Source organism: Myotis daubentonii, chromosome 6, assembly GCF_963259705.1.
Source record: "Myotis daubentonii chromosome 6, mMyoDau2.1, whole genome shotgun sequence".
NCBI lineage: Eukaryota > Metazoa > Chordata > Mammalia > Chiroptera > Vespertilionidae > Myotis > Myotis daubentonii.
In genome coordinates this window covers 41,484,686-41,509,899 of record NC_081845.1, presented here as the reverse complement: position 1 = coordinate 41,509,899, position 25,214 = coordinate 41,484,686, and the positions used below count along the sequence as shown (strand labels likewise).

At 45.4% G+C, this 25,214-nt stretch overlaps 1 protein-coding gene across 5 annotated transcripts in view; it reads right to left on the bottom strand.

The window, feature by feature from the left end:
* Positions 1 to 4,805: 4,805 nt before the first annotated feature.
* Positions 4,806 to 25,214, bottom strand: part of BVES (blood vessel epicardial substance) — a 37,888-nt gene continuing 17,479 nt past the window's right edge. For 3 of the 5 annotated variants that reach the window (XM_059700833.1, XM_059700832.1, XM_059700831.1), the window contains 3 exons: positions 24,702 to 24,869; positions 23,627 to 23,768; positions 4,806 to 8,772 (listed from right to left, as the gene is read on the bottom strand). In XM_059700833.1, coding sequence (XP_059556816.1) covers positions 8,648 to 8,772; positions 23,627 to 23,768; positions 24,702 to 24,869 — 435 coding nt within the window. In that variant the 3' untranslated portion in view covers positions 4,806 to 8,647. Of the gene's footprint in view, positions 8,773 to 22,239; positions 23,769 to 24,701; positions 24,870 to 25,214 lie in introns of those variants that run through there. The other 2 variants (XM_059700834.1, XM_059700835.1) reach the window with 2 other exon arrangements.

Below are 25,214 nucleotides of genomic sequence, written 5' to 3'. Positions count from 1 at the left end.
CTTTCTTTCTCTCTCTCTCCCTCCCTTCCTCTCTCTCTAAAATCAATAAACACATCCTTGGGTGAGGATTTAAAAAAGGTTCAAGCTTCAAGCTTCCAGTTATAAAATTAAGCCCTGGGATCTAATGTCCACCATGGTGACTGTTGTTAAGAATACTGTGCTGCATATTTGAAAGTTACTAAGAGAGTAGATCTTAAACGTTCTCATCACAAGAAAAAAATGGTAATCATGTGTGGTGATGGATGTTAACTGGCCTTATTTTGATGATCACTTCTCAATGTATACATATATCAAATCAGTATGTTGTCCAATTGGAAGTGATATAATATGTCAATTATATATCGATACAAAATAAATGTTCCCCAAATAAATATGATACTTGCGGAAGAAAATCACACACCAGCAAAACTGCCTACACTTGCTTTATCCTGAATGTTTCCATCTATGCCGCCCACTGCGCACTCTTCCAGCCCCACGCTAACACTCCTCCTGCTGCCTGTGTTTCCCGAAGCAGGAAGCAAGGCCAGGAAAGCATTCCTGCACCGTCTGCACCAGCCGGCAACCACACCCAGATCACCTGGGGTGCCTGCTCAAGTGAACGTTTCTGACCTTCCTCCAGACTAGAGCAGTGGTTCTCAACCTTGGCTGCACGTTAGAATCACCTGGGAATCTTTTTAAAATCCTGATTTCTGGGCCTCATCCTCCGGAAATTCTGTTTCTTTGTTATGGAGTGGGGCCACATTAGTAGCAAAGAAACAGAATTTCCGGAGGATGAGGCCCAGAAATCAGGATTTTAAAAAGATTCCCAGGTGATTCTAACGTGCAGCCAAGGTTGAGAACCACTGGGCTAGAGAGTCTCGGATTTAACACACCTGAATCATCCAGGGAGCTTTTAAGAATCCGGATGCCAAATGAATTGCTAGCTCCAATGTGCTGTGAATCACTGTTACAGGTGTACTGAGTTCCTGGAGCCAGATTTTTTAAAAAATATATATTTTATTGATTTTTTACAGAGAGGAAGGGAGAGGGATAGAGTTAGAAACATCCATGAGAGAGAAACATCGACCAGCTGCCTCCCGCACACTCCCTACTGGGGATGTGCTCGAAACCAATGTACATGCCCTTGACCAGAATCAAACCTGGGACCCTTGAGTCCGCAGGCTGATGCTCTATCCACTGAGCCAAACCAGTTAGGGCCTGGAGCCAGATTTTAACTAGTTCTCAACGTGACTCTTTTATTAAAAACTAGAGGCCTGGGACACAAAATTCATGCACTCAGGATTGGGAGAGGGGTCCCTCAGCCTGACCTGTGCTGTCTCACAGTCCGGGAGCCGGCCTAAGCCAGCAGTTGGACATCCTTAGCCAGCTGCGAGCCCAGCTTCTGGCTAAGCGGCACTCCCCCTGTGGGAGTGCACTGACCACCAGGGGGCAGCGCCTGCATTGAGTGTCTGCCCCCTGGTGGTCAGTGTTCGACCAACGGGTTGTTCCACCATTCGGTTGATTTGCATATTAGCCTTTTATTATATAGGATGTGAAAACTATTGGCCTAGGGCCAAAAAATAAAATAAAATAATTAAAGTACAAGTTCCTTTTAAGTGAAAGCCATTGGACTGTGAATGATAATACGTGGGTTCTAGTTTTCCTTGTGTTTAATTTTCCCAGTCGTAGTCTCCTCACCTGCTAATTAAAGGGACAGTGTCAACATGATCTGGGAACTTAGAAATCCAGCCTTTGAGCCTTTCCCCAGCTGTACTGAATCAAACTCAGGGGTGAGGCCCAGCCAGCTGGGTTTTAAGGGCCCTCTGGTCATCCCCCAGTTACCACTCAGTTGGGTGAACTCTTGAACTAAACTTTACCTGCTGGGCTCTGAAATTATATAGGTCTGTCCCTCCAAAATCTCAACCAACACCATTTTGGAAGGGCTAGAAGGGGTTTTTCAGCAAGCTGGCTGCTTTGAGGAGAACTTTTGAGAAACCCTTTAAATGGTATAAAAAGAACTATTGAATACTTGGTGATAAAAGGACCTAAAGCAGTTCTGGTATTAATAACGATGGTAACACGACTTCAAACCAACATAGCATTTGTGAAGGACGGTGTACAGATGGGACTGTCCTGGGTGGGAAAGACAGGCAGAGGGGTCCAACTCCAAATCATCCTCAACCTTCCCCCCACCCCCCAAAAAATCCTGACTCAGGTGGACACAGAGAGACAAAGAGCAGAGATACCATGTCAGCCTTTAAGAAGTATGCACACTTGGAATTGTGGGCATGGAAGCTGGGGGAGCCCTCACCTGCTCTCACCTCATTTTGCAGATGAAACTGGGTCCAAATAGGGGATGCAACCTGCCCAATGCCCCAGCATTCTTTAGCAATCACACCAGATGGAGAATGCCAGTCTCCTGAATTTTGGAGAACTTCTCCCTCCCCACACTCTCTGGGGTCTAGATGAAATTCTCTCCATTCTTCCTGTTGTCAAAACTTGCCCATCCTGTGTTCCATGCATGTCCACCCCACCTGCCCAAAGCTACCGGCAGCCACCATGGGGAGATAAGCAGGGTATTCGTTGAAAATAAGTGTTAAAGGTTGACCACACTGGACAAGTTCTTTCTTCTCTTCACCTTATTAAGATCATCCTTTAACTGAACACCAGTGTTTTCCACCCATGAGCCACCTCACAGAGGTGCCTACAGCCTCCTTCCAGCCTAGTGCTTCCCGGGCCACTTCCCGAAGTCAGGATGGGCTCCTTCTTTGCCCCAGTCCAACAAGCAGACAATGCCTCCAGCCACCTCTGCTATGAGCACCAGGGGCCCTGGCCACAGCCCTTGCCCTGCCTGTCCCTCAGGTCCTGGCACCGACTCTCTGGCTCTTTCCAAGGACTGTGGTTGCCAAAGCCTCAAGGACCCAACTTGGCAACCAAAGGACAAAGGAAAAGGGGTGAGAACTAACACTCAGTGAGCGCCAGCTGTGTGGGGAAAGGATCTAGTGTGCAGCTGGGGACACGCGGCTGCCCGGCAGAGGGTGGGGGGTGGGGGGGCGCTGACAACCTGCTGCAGATCCATGGGTAGAGAGTGTTCAGAACCACCCTGTCTGACCTCAGAGCCACGTGAGGGGGGGGGGGCAGGGGGGAGGGGAAGCTCAGGTCCTGCCTTAGGGCTGCTTTGAGCGGGGAGGGTGGCCGAGATGGACAACATGGATAAGAAATCTGTTGGAGGCAACATGTCACTAGGCCCCCCACATCTTTACATGAATTGGTAGATTATTTTAAAGGGCAACACCAGATTTTAATTTTTCTTTTTCTAAAAACATGCCTCTCTCTATAAGTATATGTATGAAAGTATAAAGTATGATATGATGCTTACTCGTTATACATATCAATACTAATAAGAAGTTAAAAGAGATCAGATGAGAAAAACAATAATAATGGGGAGCACCTTACGAAGGATTGAGGAGGCCCCAAGGTAACAGCAGCCGTGGTAAGAGAAGGGAGTTCAGAGCAGACAACAGCTGGTAGCTCTTTCTTCCATGCAGTATAGTTGGCCCCTTGGGGGTGGGGCCTGAGGTCTGCTCCCTGTCTGAGCTCCTTCCAAGGGCCTCTGTAGTTCCACCTCAGCCGCCTCTGCACAAAGGGCATAAGCAGACCCACAGACACAGCAGCATTTGCAAACATAGTCATCATTTGCAAACAAATAGCAAGAAGTCAGTGGCTATTCTCATTCCCCCCTCGAGGCTGCTTTCCTGTAAAGCCGGTTCGCAGTGCCCTCGAAGAGCCGGTTTGCAGTTTGTAGCTGTGGGACGTTCACTTACTCTGGCGTGGGGGAGCTCGGCTTCCTTCAAACCACCTTGGTCCTGCAGCCCTGTCGGGGCCGGGGTCAGAGCGGAGGAAAGTCCGATCACGTGCTTCTTTCCCCAGGGAGCCGGCCCCACTGCCCTACCTGCCACAGGGCAGCAAGCAGCTGCGACAAGCAAATGGGGGTAGAAAAACAGAGCGGCTTCGCTGGCACCTGGAAGGCGGCGAGCTCTTTCGTGACAGAAGGAAGAAGGAGGCTGGGGGATCTTGAAGGTCAATGGGGAGGCCTTTGTGCCCAGTAAATAGCAAGGCTATACCAACGTAGCGTCCCATGTCCTGGGTCCACAGGGTAGCATCCCACAGCAGGCTGGCCTGGATGATGCTGGAACTGTGAAAACGGCCCCACGGTGGGGTGAGGAAAAGGCCTAGGAGCAGGTGAAGAGCGTGGTTGGAAAGAAGTAGGTTTCTCGGAGTTGTAAGATGGAACTAGGAGAGTGCTCAGAGCAAGCCTGCAGGTGGTCCTGGCTGCTCACTTGCTGGCCATGCGGCTTTGGACCAGTTACTCGCCCTCTGTGCACTTCCCTCCCTCCAGGCTGCCAACGCCTGTCCTGCACCGTCCTGGCCTTGTGAAGTGTTGGGACATTGAGGGGTAAGGAGAAGGGCTTTGCCAAATCGGACAGTGATCTGAAGGGACTTTAGGCTTAGGTGACATGGCGTATGGAGTGAAAGAATCAGTTCCTTTTACGGGCGTAGAAGATGCTCCTTCCATTTGGGTCTAGTCTTGGGGGTGGTTAGGGCAAGTACCAGCTGCTGGGAGCCCAGGGATGGGCTCAGCTCCCCATCCCAATACCGAGGACAGACGGTGGAAGAAATGTGCGTTCCTTCAAGCATGAAAAGATGGGTCCCTCCTGCCCCCCACAGAATAGGCCGGGGGGGGGGGGGGGTCCCCGCCTGCTTCATGTGACTCCCTGTGCTGTGGAATCTTACGAAACTGTAGAAGAATGAAATGAAAATACACGTATTTTTTAAATAAGAAATTTATTTGATTAAATAATATATGAAGATATTTTAAATAAGGCTCTATTCAGACAAAATGTAAATTTTTTATAAATGTGACTGTATAAAGCATTCATAAAATCCTCATGTACTTTAAAACCAGGTTGCAAGTAAGTATAACAGAACCTGTAAATAGTACTTCAAAGCAGGTTTCTTAAGTGACCCTTGCAATTTGTCATCCTACACGAGGCATCTGGGGTTCTGTGACAATCAGGCATGGCTACCCTCAGTGAGAAGGGGTTGTCCCTCGAGCAGAACTGAAGCCGAGATTACACCACGACTTCAAGCTCCCTACACAGTATCCTAGCCTTTCAAGCCCTTGGGAATTGGAATTGAATAGGTGGGAATCTCTAGTCACTCTAGTTGAGGATAATTAGAAAAAGAGGTTGGAAACCAGGGTTGGAAAGAGGGAGGGGAGGGGAAACCGAGGCATGGCTAGGTCAGAGGTTTCTACAGAGCAGTTTTAGAAATGACCAAGGAAATGATGAAAATAAAAACAAACACAACACAAAAACAGAGGCTCCTCAGAGCTGCACCCTGGGGTCTGCAGGGAGGAGGGCACCAGGACCCTGAAGGCCGGACCTGACCAAGTTTGCAGCCGGGCCACCACACACTCGCAGAAAAATCTTCACTGGAGGGCGGAGTCATTACCTGTGCACCAGGGGCAGGGCGGAGTGTGTAGGTTACATCAACTTCCCCCCAAAGATTTTTCCAGCATCCAAGTGACTCTGTTTTCGGGCCAACATAGAACCCGGGAAGCAGGAATCAGCAGCTGCAAGTTATAAAACCAGAAAAGCTTCAGACCTGTGGATGGAGAACCGTAGGAAGAAGGTGACGTCTGCAGGCAGCAAAGCACGAATGCGTCCAAGTGATTCAGGTGGAACTGAACCATAGGGAGGTATGGAAAGACCCCAGAAAGCAAAGGATGGCAACCACAAAGTAATCATATAGCACCCATTATTATAACTTAAGATACATAAATATCATCGAGGATCTATCTAGTGTCTGTGCTATTATTTTATAAATACAAATACTTATGAGGGCTCCAAAATATTACAAATGATACATACATTCTGGTATGAATGTTACACTCCAGATTCATACAATAGACGTGATGTTACACTTGAACATAGATTAGGGGTGACGTATAGAATAATTTTTGCAGACCGTTTTCTAAACCTTGGTCACACAGGTGAATACCAAAATCACAGGAAGCATCTTATTTGGTGGCTTTGGCAACAAACATGTGTGGTTTTTTTTGGCTATGCATTTATGCCTCATACAAAGATACGCTGCTCATTTGTATAAATGATTTAAAGTCATCCAGAGAGCTTACACCGAGAGCTCTTTTCTATTTCCTTATCTGCTTCTTTGCTATCGAGTCTCTGTGGGAGGGCCCCTCAGTGGCCACGGCTCCTTTTCCGTGAGGCTCTTTGTCTTCCTTAGAGGGCTGTATTTAAAAACAGTTTCATGTTTCCCATTCAGGCTAAGTGGCTCTTTGAAATCCCTAACCTTGCGATCAGTCTTCTTACCCATGACACGGACGCATGTGCACACGCTTACACACACACACACATTGTAATAAAAGCAGTACATCACTTCCTATCACCTGATTTCAGCAGTGTGCTTTCAAAATCTCTGTTCCCAGCACTACAGAAAATAACCTCCCAACATGTCCAGGTTGAGCCTTAGAGACGACCCTTCCTCTCTGAGGTGACAACGTGAGACAAACCTCAACGTGATTGGGGTCAGGGATCCCAAGGTCAAGGTTCTGTGCGCCCACAGAACATGAAAGCGCAGCCTCAGCAGAATCTAAAACTACTTTCTATTAGGGAGGCTGTGACATCCAATGACTCTGTGGGCTGACTCTGTAACTCCTCTTATGCACGTGTGACCTAAATGGTCCACTCGGCTTACCCACCAGGAAAGGAGAGCAGTATTAACACCATCCCCTCACGGCCACACCGTGACCTCAGGCACAGACATGTACAGCTCAACCCAGTTTATCTTTACGTCTTAAAGCCAAGGCTCAGCCGCTCACCTCTGCTTCATTTCCCCAAAACAAATCTCCCCTGTGGCGCCCGGAGAGAGGCTCGTGTAGCAGAGCGAAGCCAGCCTTTCTGTTGATGTGGCTGCGCCAACCTTGGAGAGGGATGCTGGGAGCTGGAGTCCCAGTCTGTGCAAATTTTCTCAGTGATGACCTGGCATGTAAACATACTCAAGTGAAATGACTAAAATAATTGGCTTTAATTTTTAAAGAAGGATCTAGGAAAATGACAGATATTACCCCTTGGCAAGAGGTGCTTCTTTTGGCTCAACGCATCTGAAAATAGTTCCACTTGGAACTTTCCTTAACCAGTTACTATAACAGGGCACTGACTCAATGCTGGTTCTAGGGCAGTGATGGCGAACCTTTTGAGCTCAGCGTGTCAGCATTTTGAAAAACCCTAACTTAACTCTGGTGCCGTGTCACATATAGAATTTTTTTGATATTTGCAACCATAGTAAAACAAAGATTTATATTTTTGATATTTATTTTATATATTTAAATGCCATTTAACAAAGAAAAATCAACCAAAAAAATGAGTTCACGTGTCACCTCTGACACGCGTGTCATAGGTTCGCCATCACTGTTCTAGGGGATGAAACAAAACATCAATGGGTATGAAGCCGCACAGCCGGTCAATGGGCTTTGCCCAACTGGGTGCCACAATCACAGCCCCCCGACTGACTGTGAGCCAAGCCAGCTCCTCACTCCCCACCAGCCAAACACCATGTCCTAAAATGTGGTTCTGGTAGAGAGGAGAGTGGAATCAAGGCCCTCATAGCAATAGCTAGGCTGGGCGTCCATGGCACGGCCGTGGCCGACCCCCGGCCCCACAGAACTGGGTGTCGGTTAAAGGGACATCTACGGCTGGAAGAACAACCTGAAACTTCAGAATCCCGACCAAAGGATGGAGCTGCTCTATGCCACTCGCTCGGCCACCTGACTCTCCTCTCCTCCCCGCCCCGCCCCAAGTGAAGTGTTTCCACACTAGATGTGTGGGGTGAGATGGCTCCGAACCCCAGGTGAGTGGCTGAAAGCTGACACCGGGCTCAGAACCACTTCCATCTGTTAATCTTTCCAGCTTTAGGTTTCAGGACTGATGTATGAATAGCATAATACAAGGGTAATGTGAGCGAGGTCTGATGCTTTGTTCATTATCAAGCTATCTATACAACGTCCGCGGAAGGCAATCTAGTGGGGTAATGTGTCTGGCCTGGTAGAAAAATAAACACCAGTCGAATCACGTCTTTGTTTAAAATTTTCCATCTAAAAAAATCAATTGCAAAGCCTGAGATTCCCTGCTTTTTAATGCTACTGCAACCTCAATTTCAAACCTGCATTGTGTGCTAAAGCTATGGAATAGACAACGCCACCGCCATGGTAGAGAAAAAACTGCCTGTGAGCAAGATGAACCACAGCCTTGAAAAGTAAGTGGAAAGGCATTTGAATGGACAGAACACTAAGATTTTTAAAGTTAAAATGATAGTGTATCTAGAAAATACTGTGAAAATATGTATCTCAAAATAGAACTAGGTTTAGTCAGAAGGCTCAGGAAAACCACCACTTAAAAAGCTGACCAATAGAAAAGAGAGCTAAAATAACCTTCCCACTTTTGACTCTTCCTCACTTTTCTGCCCTTCGATTGTACCATCTGGATGTCCTAAAGCGGAATAATCTAAGAGCAGTGACAAAGTGCTGGTATTTTTCAGGATCTCTTCAAGACCATTTCCATCTTGGTAACTTGGCTCTTCTCTCTGATCAAGGCAACTCATGGACTTTCAATGTTTTTGGGGACACGGGTTCAAAGACTTCGTCATCGTCTTCCACTCCTTCTTCTATTGGTTTCATCTTGGCCGAGGCGCGCTGGTGTGGGGAGGACACATCTGTCAGAGACACAGAAAGGAAAGCCACTTAGCGTGCAGCCTGTCCTGGCGCTGGGGTGATGCACCAGCTTCAAACTCCAACCGGAAAACAGAACTCCCTGGGAATCCATCACTGGTACCACGAAGGGAGTTTCCCTTAACACTATATTTTCAATCCAGCATTTCTATAAGACAACCAAATCAGGAGGGGGAACACATTCCACTGCGTGTGCTTGTGTCATGAGCGTCTCAGACATCCCAGTCCCTCGTGGGTTGCCCTAAAGTCTGTTTAGGAATCAGAATGTTCCTACATGAATATCAGACATGGTGACTGGAGTCCCTGGAAAGCTGATTTAACTCCTGATTTCCCTAAAGTATGGTTTTATTCTAAAACTATAGGCCCTCATACCATCTGTAGCACTACCTAAAAGAACAGTTCTTGCCACCAGCTGTCCAGCCACGCTCTGGACTGACATGGAGATGGAGAGCAGGGGACAGTGGGGCAGGAAGAGGGGTCAAACCTGCAGGCGGAAGAGCCAGGTGGAGGAAATACAGTCCTAAGGAGCAAGGCATCCCAGGGCCTTACAGGATGCCATTTAATCAAAGGAACCAAGCAATGAATGATCCATGCATCCAGCCCTCATTCATTCACTCATTTACCAAAAGCTTATTGAGCATGTCCCATATACGGACTCCATGCCTGATGTAGAAAAAAAATATTGTCTGAAAGTAAGAGAACATATTGTAAATAGGTGCAGAGACTCCTTGAGGTGCCTCATGAGCAGCTCACGTAAGCACAGACTCCCCTCCATACAGTTCCCACATTCAATGTCAGGATCTACCGTGTCAGGGTCCACCTGCTCGCCCATACCAGTGCACATTCTTGCTTCCCCCTAGCAGGACGGAGTGGTATTCAGCAAATGCTGAACTCGCGCTGGGTGTAAGGTTGATGATGGAAGAACAATGGGTGAAATCAGACTCTTCAAATGTTTGCTGTACAGCAAAGGCAAGTAGCAGGATCTTATAAAGACAGGAATCAGAATGGCTATAAGAAATTTATACTGATCAGCTGTTAAACCTTGGCAAGAGTCAGCAGCAGCCAGCAGGGCCGGCCAGCCCTGAGAGCAGGCTGGAGTCAGCGAGGAGGGTCAGGGACCAGCAGGGGGCCCCACGGCACAGGGGCAGGCAGCCTGCACAGTGGTCAAGACCAGAGGCTGAGGAAACAATTCCAGGGTCAAGTCCCCGTTCTGCCGCTTCCTGCTGTATGCCTTGTGCTCCATTACTGTGCCTCTCCAGGCCTCAGCTGCCCTATCTGTGGAAAGGAGATATTCACAGGACCTGCCTTCTAGGGTTGTTGGGAGGATTAAAGAAAAATGTGCTTAGCAGGGTGCTGGGCACATAGAAAATGTCACTAAATGTCATTTCTTATTGACGACAGAGTCACTGCCATACACCCAGGGAAACGCCACTACCAACAGCCACATCTTCCAACATAAAAAGGTCATCATTGTGCAGGCCCTGGCTCTGCTATAGTTTATGTGTTTGTTGTACACACACAGAAATTATTCACTTTCAAACATTTATAATCAATTAAAATACTGAGTTTCTGGAAAGACAACTACTGACCGAGGGTAGGAAAGAAGCCTGTATGAAAGTTCCAAGAATGAACTTCTGTCACAGAGCACAAGGGCTTTGTGTCCTTTCTTGCACAGGCGACACCAACACAACCTCCAATTCACAGGTCGGCTCAGGTGGCAATGAGTTCTATCTGTGTGACCTTGGGCAAACTACTTCACTTCTCTGTGCCTTGATTGCCCTATCAGCAAAACAGAAGTAATCATAATAATATTACCTACTTCATATGGCTGTTTGAATGAATAAGTGTCTTCATACTTGTAAAGTTCTTACTCAAATCAGTACGTGGGATATGATAACACTTTGTAAATATTTGTAAGTCAATCAAATCAGTGAATGAATATGGTCTTTGGAGGGCAATAGCCTAAAGAATTGGGAAACTGGTTAAAGTTCATCATTGCCCATAAGGATGGCAAAGAAAGGAAATGGGACTAGTGCTTGAATAGGGGTCTGTGTTTCTCAGTCTAAACTGGCCTGAGTGCAGCACAGTTGTTGTTGTTGTTGTTTTGTGTGTGTGTGTGTGTGTGTGTGTATGTTTTATCAGTAGCCATGGGTTCCATCATATTTCTAGCCTCAAGTTATGATTGAGTCTCATGAAATATTAACTTAGGCTGAGTATTTGCAATCAGACAAAACCCTCAGAACAAACACGATAGCACCTCTAAGAGCATTAAGCCAAATCAATAATGTAGCACTTTCAGACATAATTGTATGCTACACATAACAGAAACACATCCAGTTCATTTTGACAGGGGAAGTGAGACCAACTGATCTCTACTTTTTAAGCCCATCTATCAAACCAGGGGTGACACACTACGGTATCCTGAGGCTGCTATCTACACTGGGGACAAAATGCTCCGACCCTCCCACTACCTCGCTAATCGCCGTGTTTCCCCACTGAGAGAAAGTGAAGAGAGGGCCCAAAACAACGGGAAGTGACCTAGTGAAAACTCTCCAAGAACTTCCAGCTTCTCTGTGAAAGAACTGATTCTGTTCCCACTGTATTTGCCTGGGAAAGAAAGGGTTGTGGTGGTTACTCCATAACATTACAGACAGTCAGGCAAGAGTCACCCACAGTCCTGGGCTGGGGTCCAGGAGTCTCCAGGGAGGGCCTCCTTCCTGTCTAGTCCACGCTCTGGCAAGCTCACTGAGCCCCAAATCCAACCCATCCCTCTCTTCTTCTCCTCGTGCTTTTCTCTCCACCTGGAATGGTCTCTCCATTCCCATCCCTTCCCGCCAAATCCCTATCCATGCCTCAAGGTGGCGTTCAAACCCACCTCCTTCACTTGTGGTCTTCCCTAATTGCTTCTGTGGGGGATTCTATTCTCCTCCAAACAACCACAGCCCTTCCACGTTCTGCACCACAATATGGTCATAAGAACGGGCACCTCTCCCTTCCTGGAAAACAACATCCGAAAGGCTGTGACCACAGCCCCCCTCTCCTGCAGCCTCGCAGCGCACCCCACACATAGCCAGGTCCTTGATAACTACTTAGTACATGAAAAAAAACCCTCCTCTGAAACTCGGCCTTCAGAAAGCTGATGCTGAGGACGTGGGAGAAACACAGGGCCATCACATTTCATCTCTGATGGGTCAATCCCCACCTCCCCACCACCACCACCACTACCACCGTGGGGCACAGCAGCATTCAAGCGTCAGCAGGTCTTGGGCTTACAGTGAGCCCTCACTATGAAAAGGGACTGTTATCAGCACATATATTCTGTGTCATGTTCCAAGGGACATCACTTTAGAATAATTGGCTGATTTGACAGTGCTTACAGCAAAGAGTACTGGCCGCCGCATAAACATCAATAAGGTACCTACAACCAAGTTTTCATCCAATCAGCCATACAAGTCTCTGAGCAACTGAAGGGTTAAATCTTGGGGAAATAAAAACAAATCAGACGTAGTCTCTGACTCTCTTATTTGCCAACACACTTTTCAGAGTAATTCATTCTCCTCGCATCCCTACTAATATTTCTACTTTATACCCAGGAGCTGAACCTGAACAAACTGTGAAAGCAAACAGAGTGGGGGAGCTGCCCTGGGTGAATGCCTTTCTCACCTGGGAATGAACCAGGTGGAAACACATCGGGCAGGATAAGCCAGCCGGCCCTAATAGCCCCATGAGATTGCATTCTTCTGCTAAAGCTCTTTTCTCATGGAGAGCACTAAATTCGCTTTCATTTCAGGCTTTGTGGCTGGGTTAGAACCCACAAGTCCCCAGGTCCCAGTTCCCACAACTGTGCCTGTTGCTCTTTCCCCACCGGCAGATGCACCTGACGTTTTGCAACAGAAACTCGGTCTCACTGTAACTGCCAGAAGCAGCCCAGCGCCAGCTGGCTGCCTGAGCCCTTGATAGGAGTCACGGCCACAGAGAGTGCCCACACTGCACCAGCTAGTTAGCCTGGGCCTCCTGCACCACCGAGAGCCAGGTAGGACGTTCACCTGGCCCCACCCGTCACTGTCACAGCCAGAAGAAAGGCGGGCTTCCAAGAGCAAGAGCGAGGAGCTCCCCTGGCCCATAGACACAGTGCTCTCCAACCTCAGCAGGACGGAAGGAAAGAGCCCATCACTACGCAGCTAGAAATCATTATTTTGTCCACTAATGAATCCAAACCCAATATGGAGTGTGAAGAGAGAGAGAGGAGAAGGAGGGAGGGAGGGAAGGAGGGAGAGAGAGAGAGAGAGAGAGAGAGAGAGAGAGAGAGAGAGAGAGAGAATATTCTGCTCTAAGGGAACGATCTTACATTTCACAAGCTGAACATTATTAAATTCTTTCTATAAGTTTGCCTGCCTTTTTCATTAATTTTAGGCACTGATGCATCATCAGACATTTGCCCAGAAGGCCTAATATCTTACCTAGATGTGAGAGCATGAGGAGGAGGGGAGAAAGTGAGCTTATCTTTCGTTAAGTGCTTTTCAAATTACTTTTGCCCCTCCAGGACACTGCTATGAGGTCATGACCTCAGCACAATATTTTTACTTTTCATTTCTTTCAAATTCAAGAGAAGCAAATACTTCCATAGCCATACATTTTCCAGAAAACTGAGTTTTATCTTCTATTACAACCGCTTTTACAGTTGGGAGACAAGAGGTAAACTCTCTCCTTTGGTGCTTATTATAATAAAAAGAGATAATTAGCATTATTTTGTTGCTATTAGCTATAGTCACCTTCCAATTGGCTCAGGCTGCCAAGTAACAGAGTTTATTATAAAAAGTATGTAAAGCAAATAGTCTCAGGCTGAACTGTGATCCAAACTTATCTGGTATGAAATTGTTAGATACGTCAGGAGTTACTGTTGCTTGCGGGACTTTCATATGACACCAGGAACAAAAGTAACTTCTGCCCAAAAAACTTCCACGACTCTTCCACCCATACCAATGCCCCCAGCAGGCACAGCCCACGGGGCAGAACTCACTGCGAGCAGGACACCACACTCCCCGTGGGTTCCGCTGAGAAAGGGAACTGTAGCACCAGGCAGCCATTCCAAGGGTAAGAAAGAAAAACTCAACCTCAAAAGCATGGGCTTGAGCCAGTGTAGGAGGCTGAGACTTTGGAGAGCCCGGAACTGAACCCGGACACCCGCACTCGTGCTAGCGCACAGGCGTGAGGACACCACGGACACCCACGGGGACTGGGGTCCGAGAAGCCGTCTCTCCTCACAGACCTGCTCACACGGCAGCTAGTATCCGATCCTAGCTGAAGGAGACAAGCTTGCTATCAAGATTCTGACGGGCCCGGCCAGTGTGGCTCAGTGGTTGAGCATCGATCAACCTATGAACCAGGAGGTCACAGTTGTATTCCTGGTCAGGGCACATGCCCAGGTTGCAGGCTCAACTCCCCAGTGGGGGTCATGCAGGAAGCAGCTGGTCAATGATTCTCTCACGTCATTGATGTTTCTATTTCTCTCTTCCTCTGAAATCAATAAAAAAAATTTTTTTTTTTTTAAAAAAAAGGCCCTGGAGAGTCTTTTTCAAAGTACACGTCGGCCATGGGCCTCTGTGGAGGGTGGGCTCAGGCTGTGCCACCAGCCCCTTTTGTCTTCCTGAGGTCCCAAGAGAACTACAGTGCCATATCCTTCCGTGTATAAGACGCCCCACCCCCCGACTCTTCCAACCCAAAATTAAGAAATTAATATTTTAAACATTTTGCTGGTTTTCCTCTTACGGCCTTCTTCTTTTTTGGCATCGTAAGGAGTTGTTCTTCCTGTTTTCTCCACTGTCTGGTCATACACTCAGTGGGAGGAGGTCCAAATTGTCTCTCTGCAGCTCTATTTCCATGCTCTTTTGCGTAGCTGATTACGTTGTTCGAAGTTTGCAGAGTAAGACAATCGCTTACCAGTATTTATCTTTTTATTTTTTGACATCTTTATGGTCCCAGAACGTTCCAGTCCCTGTTGCATCTGCACACTCTCCACCTCTACCTCCACCTCCAATAATGACATCAGCTGATGTCAGGAACAATAAGGCTTGTGACCGGAAAAAGCCTGTTTGACAAAGTATGGGCAGCTACGCACCCCCACGGCTCCCTCCTCGCTGCCTTCCATGTATAAGACACCCCTCGATTTTCAGTCTCATGATTTTAGAAAAAAATAGCATCTTATACATGGAAAGATAGAGTAAGTCACAGGGATGTAAATCACAGCATAGAGAATATAGTCAATAATACTATAATAACTATGCGTGGTGTCAGGTGGGTGCTAGTCTTACCCGGGGCAGCACCTCGAAAGTTATGTAAATGACTAACACTATGCTGTATACTTGGAACTAATATAATATTCAATGTCAACTATACCTGAAAAAGAAAAGAGAACCCCAAGAAGCTTTTGATACAGGGACCAGGAAGGTCACACGGAACGGTCAAAATCCCGGTGTGGAGTAATAAAAGCTTGGGTAAGAGAAACTGCCTTTCACAGACTCCTGTCCTTATTAAGCTTATTTCGACTGCCGTGTGCTTGCTTCTCATTGTCAGGCCTGAGAGCCTTGCCTAGCAGGCAAAGTACCAGACGTATTTGTTGTTCTTAAATCCAGAGTGAAGGTCACCTCTGCTCTAGGGAATAAACAACCGACATCAAGTTGGATCTTCAGATAAATTCAGTTCCATGATATGAAGTTTGCCAAGCGCCATTTCTCTCTGCTTCAGAAAGACACTTAATAAAAAGGAGCAACCCCTCTGTAAACTATTCAACGTAATATTACGTATGATTTCCCCATCTCCTCTGTTATTTTAATGACATTTTCTTTATTCCTTTCAAGGTGTTCTTATTTTTATTATCTTTGACCATCTAGCCAACTGCTTTAGCAAGCAATTAAAGACCATACAGGGCTTTAGAATTTTAGTTATAGTATACAATTTCTGGTGAATGGGGCTGGGAAGGATTTAATGGCTTCTTTGCTAGAAAGATTATCATCCATTTTCCTGCCTTTGACTACTTATATTGGAATTTTTTTTAATTAAAAAAATTTTTTTAGTGAGGTTATAAGATATTTTTGAATAAAAAATTAAGTTTGATTGAAGCTTTCTGAACAATAATGCTAAAGTGCAGGTACGGCCCTTGTACTTCACTTCTTTTCGAGGGACTCAGCACCAGCAAGGAGGTGTTCGAGTCAGGGCAAACGAGGAGTGCCGGGAGCCGGTCCATGCTTGCTGTTTCAAGGGACCTGGCATATATGGCATACTGGAGGCAGAACCTAGCGAGAGAACATGGCGGGAGATCCTGGACTGAACCTGACTACAGAGATATGGCAAGAGAACCTGACTGGAACCTGGTGACTGAACCTGGCTGGAGATCTGAAGCAGAACCTCTCTGGAGATCCAGACCAGAACTTGGCTGGAGATCCTGGCTAGAGATCCTGGCTAGGCTGCTGATCAACTGAACGCTGTCTCCGTGTCCTTCCTTCTTCGCCAACTCCGTCCACGCCTTTGGGGACCCCTGGACCTGCTGGGGTTGGACCCCGGCAGAGGAGGATGGAGGAAGTCAGTGGCTCCCATGAGGAGGTTTTCTGTGGCCCAAGGTCAATTTCTGACTACTCAGAGGGATGGTCAGGGCCGTGAGCTGCACGCCACAGGGCTGAGCAGCCAAGGAATGGCGAAAGTCCTGCAGCTCCTTCCTGCCCCAAAGAAAAAGCGACAGGGCTGCAGAGACGGTGGACAAATGCAAACAGGGAAGCTGGTCCCAGACGGCAGCTGAGCAACAGACCAGAGAATCACCACTCTGGGAGAGGGAGGAGGAGGGGGGACTGTGAGGAAGGCCTCACGCAAAAGGGGGCAGGCACTGATGGACTGAGAAAGTGAAGATGTAAGATAAGAAAATGAAAGGATAAGGAGAACGAAGGGCAACCGGAGATACCCATAAAAACAGAAAGCAGTATGAAAAGGCATGATTCAAATAGGAGCCAACCACTAGGAGATTTTAGTTAAGAAGTGAAAGGGATTTCACCTAAAAGAATGATAAGAAGCTAGAAGATACTGGGGATATAGTGAATAAGGTGGCCACACAAGCAAAGCAATAAAAAAAAAAAACCTTTAGGGGAAAAAGGAGGGTCAAACTATGGAGCAAACTGTGGCATGATTTCTATGTTGTGCACCAAAGCCAAATCCATTCATACTTGACATTAGGAACCCTGGTACAGAACAAGAGTCGTGACATTGAAACCAAAAAGAAAGAAATGTAGTCACAGCCAATTATTTGGTTTTGAATAAAGCATAATAACGTCAACATTTTTATTGGCTTTCAATTCTTCAGAACAACCCATAGACCAAGGAAGACCTACTTACAGTTACCAAAGAGAACAGTGTTAGTGCCACTGAGCTGTACACTTAAAAATGGGCAAGATGGTAAATTTTATGTTATGTGTATTTTATCACATTTTCTAAAAAACTTAAAAAAAGAAGAGAGAACAGAATGCATACGCCATCGACCTTGATTGTTTAAAAGTTAAAGAAGAGCCCACAACAGTATGAAGGTAGAGGGGGAAAGAATAAGAAAGGGTAGTGATACTAATGCTTTCACCTTTAAAAATGCCCCAGAGCAGAAAAGAAATGGGGGTTTATTGTGTTATTTAAGGTCTCAGAGATAAAGAATACAACCTAGTGAGCAGAAGGGGGAAGGGAGTTAAAAGTGAGCTAAGTTAGGTTGGTGGTTAAATCAGTGCATAACGGCACATTATTTAACATCTGGACAAACACTGCTCCAAAGTGACAGCTCCCGGGGAGCAATTATTTGGAGGGATCACTTCTTTTCACTAGCGATTTTTTTTAATGTTTGATATCTATGTGGATATATTAACTTGGTAAGTTTTTAGATTTTTTATTAAAAGATGAAAAATGTATAACTATAAATTCCCTTTGTAGTCATTTTACAGATAAGGAAGTGCTGTGAGCATACAGGCCACCTAAAGGATTGGGGAGGGCGGGTTCTGGAGGCAGACGGCAAGGCACCTGCTGGCTGGGGACCAAGGACCCAGAGGAGATCAACATCACACTCCTCTACCCTAGAAGGGGAAAATGCAACACTTACGGCACCAGGTGGTGGTGAAGATTAAATGAGAACATGTTGGAAAGTGGTCAGCTGCCACGGCAGTGGTTACATATCCCCAGACACGTTCACACTCACATATGGATGTGGGTATTTGTAAGGAAAACAGCAAAGCAAGAACTTCAACACTTCTTTGTTTCGGGGCTAGCCCAGGAGCCGTGGCCAGGCCTTTGAACCTCCCTCAGCTGCGCTCCATCTCTGCAGGGGGGGGTGCTGCGGGGTGGGTCTGAGGCCTGTTCCTGGCTCTTCCTCCCCATCCCTGCGCCTGATCACATCTCCTCTCCAGCTGTCTGCATGAAAGCATGCTGTTTGTAAGTGGACAGTTGTTCGCAGGGGGAATGAAATGCAAATGGAGTTGAACAGACTATTTCATGGAACCAGTCTTGAAACTAAGAATTGGCTGTTTGCATCTTTCCAGGTAAATAAATAGATAAGAGAGCTGAGAGAAGGTCCTTACGTCAGCTATGTTGCTAGTGTTTGTGGACAAGAATGCTAACCGGACGCAAGCTAGCCTGACTGAAAGCATACTTGGGCAGCTAGGTCATATGGAATTAGTAGACCCACAAAGCACCATTTTGACATTAATAACAAAAAACACTAGGAAAGGTTTTATTTGCCAGTAAGAGATATCTCTCTAAACAGTTCATCGTTGTCTTTTAAATAATCATAATTGTTAAGTATAATTCTGAAAAAAGTAGATGGTTTAAACATTTAAACGATGAGTTCCATGTCAGGAGTATACTGCCTATATTGCCTCAGGGTTCAAAACAACCACAAGCAAGCAGCAAGACAAACAATAGATTATTTAACCCCAATTAACTAAAATAAAGTTCTGCAACTAAAGGAAACACAATATGTCCCCCTGTTGCCATGACAATACCTGTGTTCATCACCAGTTATCAGTGACGAACTGCCAATGACAATGCGTGTGTGTGTGTGTGTGTGTGTGTTACACATGACATGTGGGGAGCAAACCTCTCAGGTAGAGAAGACGACAAGGCACCTGAGAAGCACCTCGGTCCAGGAGCAGAAAGAAGCAAGCTCATGTCCACACGAGGGCATTACATCCTCTCACATGTTCCGAACACCTTGTCCCTTCTGGTGTTCCTATGAACATACGGTAAAAAAGCCTGGCCAAGGCTCCCAGGCTGGCCCATGAAACTCAAGTACCGGAAGCAAGCAACAAGAGTTAAATTAAGCGGATTCTGAGCTACTGAATAAACGGGGAGAAACCATTTTTTTCTTGGGCTATCTGGTTACTCCGCTTTCTCCCCTTTAAACGAGAATTTGATGTGGAATGCAGGCTGTGTCGTAGAGAGCAGTGATCTTGCTTCGGATTAAGCATCATGCGAGGTGTAAAAACAGAGCACAGCATAAGAACTGGGCCAGCAGAAATTTCTCTGAAATGGTTCACCTACCGTTTCCCCTCACCAGTTTCTGAACGGCATTTCTGTTACACTGCACATATGCTGTGCAATGCTGTGAAGTGTGTGTGTAGTGTTATATCCCACACGGGGCAAGATGTTTAAATAGTGCCTTCACCAGAACCTCTGCAAGCCCCTAGATCACCTACCAGTGGACAGAAAATACAAGAAACACTGTGATCACCACCAGGAGGATGCAATCAACAAAATTCCAAAATGTAGGGAACCCTATGGCCTAGCTGCTAAAGATGAAGTTCAGGACCAAACACATTGGTATCACGTGGTATCTGTTAACCAGGTGGAATCCCAGGCCCCACCCCTGTCTGCCCATCTGCATTAGAAGCATTAATAAGAGCTCCACTTCATTCATTGATTTAAGAATCAATGTTCTGCCCTGGCTGGTGTGGCTCAGTTGGTGGGAGTACCGTCCTATTCACCAAAAGATCCCGGGTTCGATTCTTGGTCAGGACATACACCTAAGTGGTGGATTCAGTCCCTGGGCCTGGTCAGGGCATGTGCGGGAGGCAACTGATCGATGTTTCGCTCTCAAAATAGGTGAAAGTGTCCTCAGGTAAGGATTAAAAAAAAAAAAAGAATCAATGTTCTATAGGACAAACAAAAAACCCCAAAACAAAACAAAAATGCAGAAACACACACAGAGAGAGTCAGCCAAAGATAAAAGGGAAGCTCAGAGATTAAGAGACTTTAGGGATGTATCAACCAAATGCAAATGATATGTGCCGATACTGATTTGCATTTTAATGTTTAGATCTACTACATTATTTGAGTTAATGATGAACTGGAATGTAAAAGTTGTTTAATTAGGAAAAATATATGAAATTCGTTTAATTTTTAGAGAGTAGCATGGCTTGCAATTCTGTGAGCACATGCGAGGCAAAGTGAAAGCTAACCAAAAGCTAAAAGTCTGAAGAAGACAAATGGTTAATTTCAAATGTTCCTATTAGAACCCTCATACAAAGAATATGAGGAGAATTTCAGCGAAATGGAAATTAACCAGTCCAGGAACACCTACTTGCAGCACTGTGTGGTTATGATGAAGGGTAGGAGGGTGGGAGGTTTCTCCAATGAAGCAGGCCGGAGGGGAGGCCGTGGCTCTGGGCAAGCGCTACCTTCTCCTGAGCGTAGGGGACTCCCCTGCGGAGGGGTGAACAACAGCAGCTGCTGTGCCTCCTGCAGAGCTGGCAGGTTCAAATGCAAGAACGGGGTGAGGGTGGCCTCTAAACTATAAAGGGCCAGTCAAATGGTATATGCATTTTTCTTTTCTTTTTAATACACAGAGACAATATGTTCTAACAGCATGGGCTTTGGAATCACACAGGATACCGAGGTTTGCAATGCAGACCTCCCCCGACCCCCAATGAGGCGAATAAACATCTCATAGTTCCCATTTCCTCACCTGTAAAGTGAAACAATACACATTGTGATAGATTGTGTTATTGTCAAAATGCCTGCTTTCCCTCCCGCACGCAGGAGGATTCAAGATCCATTCACTAATGGTGGTTCTGGCCAAATGACTTACTTCTCTGGTCCAGAGAACATGAGCGGAAGTGGCGGGGCTGTAAGAGCCATGACATGACTCTGCCACACCGTCTTCCCTCTGCCAGGAGTGGCAGTGGCCCAAACAGTGACTGCTCCTTCCACATCCCAGAGTGAGCTGGACACGGGCCTGGAGCAGCACTCACTGTGCACGTGAGCAAGAAAGCAGCCTCTTCCTCACAGAGAGTTGGGGACTGCCTGGGAGTGCCTCATCATCTAGCAAAAACTAACCTGCCCCCCTCTGTGCAGGAGTCCGGTGCCCAGTCCATGTGGCTATGTACAGAGAGGACCTGGAAAATACTAGCTGCTACTGTCAATGGACGTTTGTTCTCTTCTCTCCATCAGCATTTTGAGAGCAGCTGCCAGGCTGTTCACTTGCACATCAGAAACTCGAATAGTAAGAGCTTAGTCACTAGTTTTAGGGACCTACCCTTTACTAAGACCTCACACATGCTCAAAATGTGATAGATTTTGTTATTTCAGCCCGACAGTCCTAGGAGATTGATTCTGCATTCTGTTTTACAAGGAATGTAATTTGTAATGGAAAAGCAGGAGGCATATTGATGGGACTGGCAAATGAAAAACAACAGCCTTCAGTACTTCTGAGCTAACATGTAAGAGAAACAGGAACTAACCAGTTTCTAATGAATTATATGATAGAATTAGTAATTCATAATTTGTGTCAGTGTTGTGCTCAAGCCCTAATGTCTTTCATTAAAACTGCAGGAGGGAAGCCAAGAGATCCAGAATGAGGACTGGTCAAAGGGAGCAGGCGTGAACGAGGATGTGCTGTGTAATTCACACACACACTCAAAAATATGCATGCATAGGTAGCTAGACCGTTGGTATCAATGTGTGAGATCTTGCATAATAAACCTGAGGCTAAATAATTAAATAAGCAACGTAAGCAGGTTGCACACATTTCTTTCTTTCTTTTTTTGTACAGCAAAGTACTAAAGTCTAGTGAGACAAGGGAACAAGGAAATGAGAAGTGAAAATGTGGCCCTGCACTGAAGGGCAGCACACATCTTCATAGACACTGAAGCCTGAGTTAGCCGTGCAGGAGTGGCTGGATTACACTCCTGGTTTACTGTAGGGAAGAGGGAAGGAAGCGGAGCAGGAGTTGTGACCAGATATGACAGACAGTTCATGTCGGATGAGAAAGGTCATGTGACTTGCCATAAGGCACACAGCTAATAATTATTAGAGCAAGAGCCAGGTTTGTATGCCCATGTGTGATCCATCCACTGAGCACCAGAAAACAGGTTTCCAGAGGTGAGTACAATACAGATGTTAATCTTGAAAACATGTTTTAATTCTATTTAAACAACATACTGTACAGAAGCTTTCCCCCCCTAAAATGTTTTTATCCCCAAAATATTTAGATTATACAATAAAATACTACAGAAAAACAAAACTGATTTTAAGACAACAAATGCTCATGCTATATATCACTGGTTCTCAGTGCTTCGTAAGCAAAACTGTGGAACTAAACAAAAGTAAGAACTACAAAAACAAGCTATTCTACAGGAAAAATAATCCACATACAATATTTAACTATAATTCCTTTTCTGTTGATCTTTCGTAGTAATTAATCACTACACATATAACTAAGATGGGTCCATTTGAAAACACTTCTTTAGCACCAAACTGTTTTAGTACATTTGACATGCTAGTAGACTGCAGGCTTTGGTTAACCTCAGTTACTTTCAAAAAGTAACTTTAGAATAAAATACAATCATTTCCAATTTCTCATTTATGTTGCTCCTGAAATCTCCTTTAGGTACACAAAGTATTTCTATGCCTAGACTTTGCTTTGGAGGCTTGCATCAATTATATGGGCTTGCCAATCCTTTGCCAGTTGAAAGTATAGTTAAAATCCTTAATCCAATTTATCCAAAGCATCCAAAGTTACTCATTTACACAGACACTCAGGATTGCCGAATGTTTATATTTACCTAAAAGTTACTCTGGATGAACATACATTTGGAAATAGTAATAGTTTTTAGTTTATGCAATGGGAGACTTTGTCTTTTTGCTATTTCCCATGAATTTGTTCAAAGTTCTTTTACTACCACTCTTGGAATAATGCGTAAAATAATTTTAAGCACTTAATTCTTAAAATAATCTAGCTTCTCTCATTTTACTTACTAATCTTCAATATCTTTGTCATCAGTTGTACTTAAAATGTCTTAAAACAGTCTAAACTATGGAGAGATCTTGCAAAACATACTGCTTGGTGGTGTGTGAATGGGTAACTCACAGGGGTGTTGAGTGGTCTCCTTCATTTCAGGGATATTCCATTACCTGGTCTCACACTGAGATAACCAGCCAGCAGTAAAACACCCAGGAGTTGCTTGCTACCGTTTTTAACACATGGCTGGATCTAAGCTTTCACCAGGACTAAAATCATGAAAACAACAAAGCCGAATACCCAGCAAACCGTAAGGACCCTTTCCCGTTATTCCAGTGAACCAGTATTTAAAAAAGTAGGTGCCAAAATCAGCGAACACGTTCTGAAACAGAAATAAAAGATCTAAAGTTGGATTTTAGCTGATATTATTAAAATAATCAGAAAAGATCTGATTATTTTTAATGATGCCTTTAGCTTGCCAAAGAGTTACTGGCAAAGTTATTTTTCTGGTCAAAGTTGTCATTTGTCTATTTCCAGTGCCATCCGTCAGAATCCCAACATGTATCAGTTTTGGGCTAACTTACGGAGAGAGGACACGCTGGGGGTGCCCCGGAGGAACTGGTGTAAGCCGTCCTCGCTGTCACTGGAGCTGGCTATGCTGTTCCTCATTTCCAGCATGGAGATCTGCGTGCACAGGCTGAGCTGGTGCTCCAACTTTTTGGCCTTCTGAAAGCAAAGTTTCAAGATTTCTGACATCTATGGGACTTAGATCATACATTCCTTATCACTGCATTTACTTTTCCTTGAAAAAAAAAGTCTACCTGGTACCAAGTAAGTGCACAATAAATGTCAGCTATAATTTTTATTTTCTGGATATTACTATACATAATACAGTTAATATACTCCTTAGTCTATTTATTAATCTTAAAAAATAGTAAGCACCAACCTAATTTGATAAACAGCCTAGACAAGATGACTTAAGAGAACACACGCCTATACTCATCGTCCCTGGAGAACAACAGTACTTATCACAGAAACGATGTTTCCCAAGTTCTCTTCTGTGATCATTTTAATTTCCTTCTAAGTAAACATGGGGAAACGAAGATCAAATTGCAAACTGGTGAAGATCTATATAGCTCTGAAATCCCGAACTAAACTGCTACAGGCCTCCACCCTGTACCTCTCTAGCCACGTGTGGGCTTCCGGGGAAGGAGGCCGACCAAGAGGATGTGCAGGGCTGGAAGACCCCAGGATTAAAATGCCAACTTCCTGCTCGCTGGGGTTCATCAGCATTGCTCAGTCTGCAACCTCCCCGCTGCCCTGCCTGCACCCCCACTCCGCCCCCTGCTCACTCCGCCCCCCACTCCCTCCCACCACTCACTAGGCACCTTCCTTAGATTGTTTCACAGACTCTATGAAGAGGGTAGCACCTCCTCACCGTCCATGGAGGTCCCTGACATTTACCACCTCACTCTGTAATGGCAAATGTGATCATTACAAAACGTCCTCCCTCTTGAGAAATGAGTCCCAGAAGCATTCCCACTTCACTTAACATTTGACTAATTAATGGAAATTCAGGAAACTATATATTGTATTAAGTGAGGTATACCTCACTGTACATATTTATTTAACAAAATAAACACACCCAGAAAAACTTACTTTATCATTTAAGGTGGGGTCATTCAATGAGTAGAGCTTATTTGTAATGTCTTTTCCTATAAGATACCTAAATATTTCATACAGGAAAGGTTCGGATTCCAGGAAGTAAGTTAATCTTTCTCTTGACCAGCATAAAAATCTGCAGTTATCGTCTGCAACAATGGTGACCTGACAATGAAACAGAGAAAGAAAAAAGTACATCTATGTATATGAATTATGACTACAGTAATTTGGAGAAGAGCAGAGTAGAATGATTTAGTGGATATTATGATAGCAATGATTTATCATATTAGCTAAATTAAAATAAGATCCATACACCTAAGCTTCTATAACCATGTGTAAAATTATGTTTAAAACCAAGCGGTCTGGAGACTAAATAAAAGCAAATTCTCTGAGTTTTATTGTTGTTTCGTGAGTTCTGGTGACAGAAGAGTGGCCACTGTCAATAGCACTGCCGTAGAGCGTGTAAGGCTGGCGATCCAGTTGGACGTATAATTTATAGCTAAATGTTTC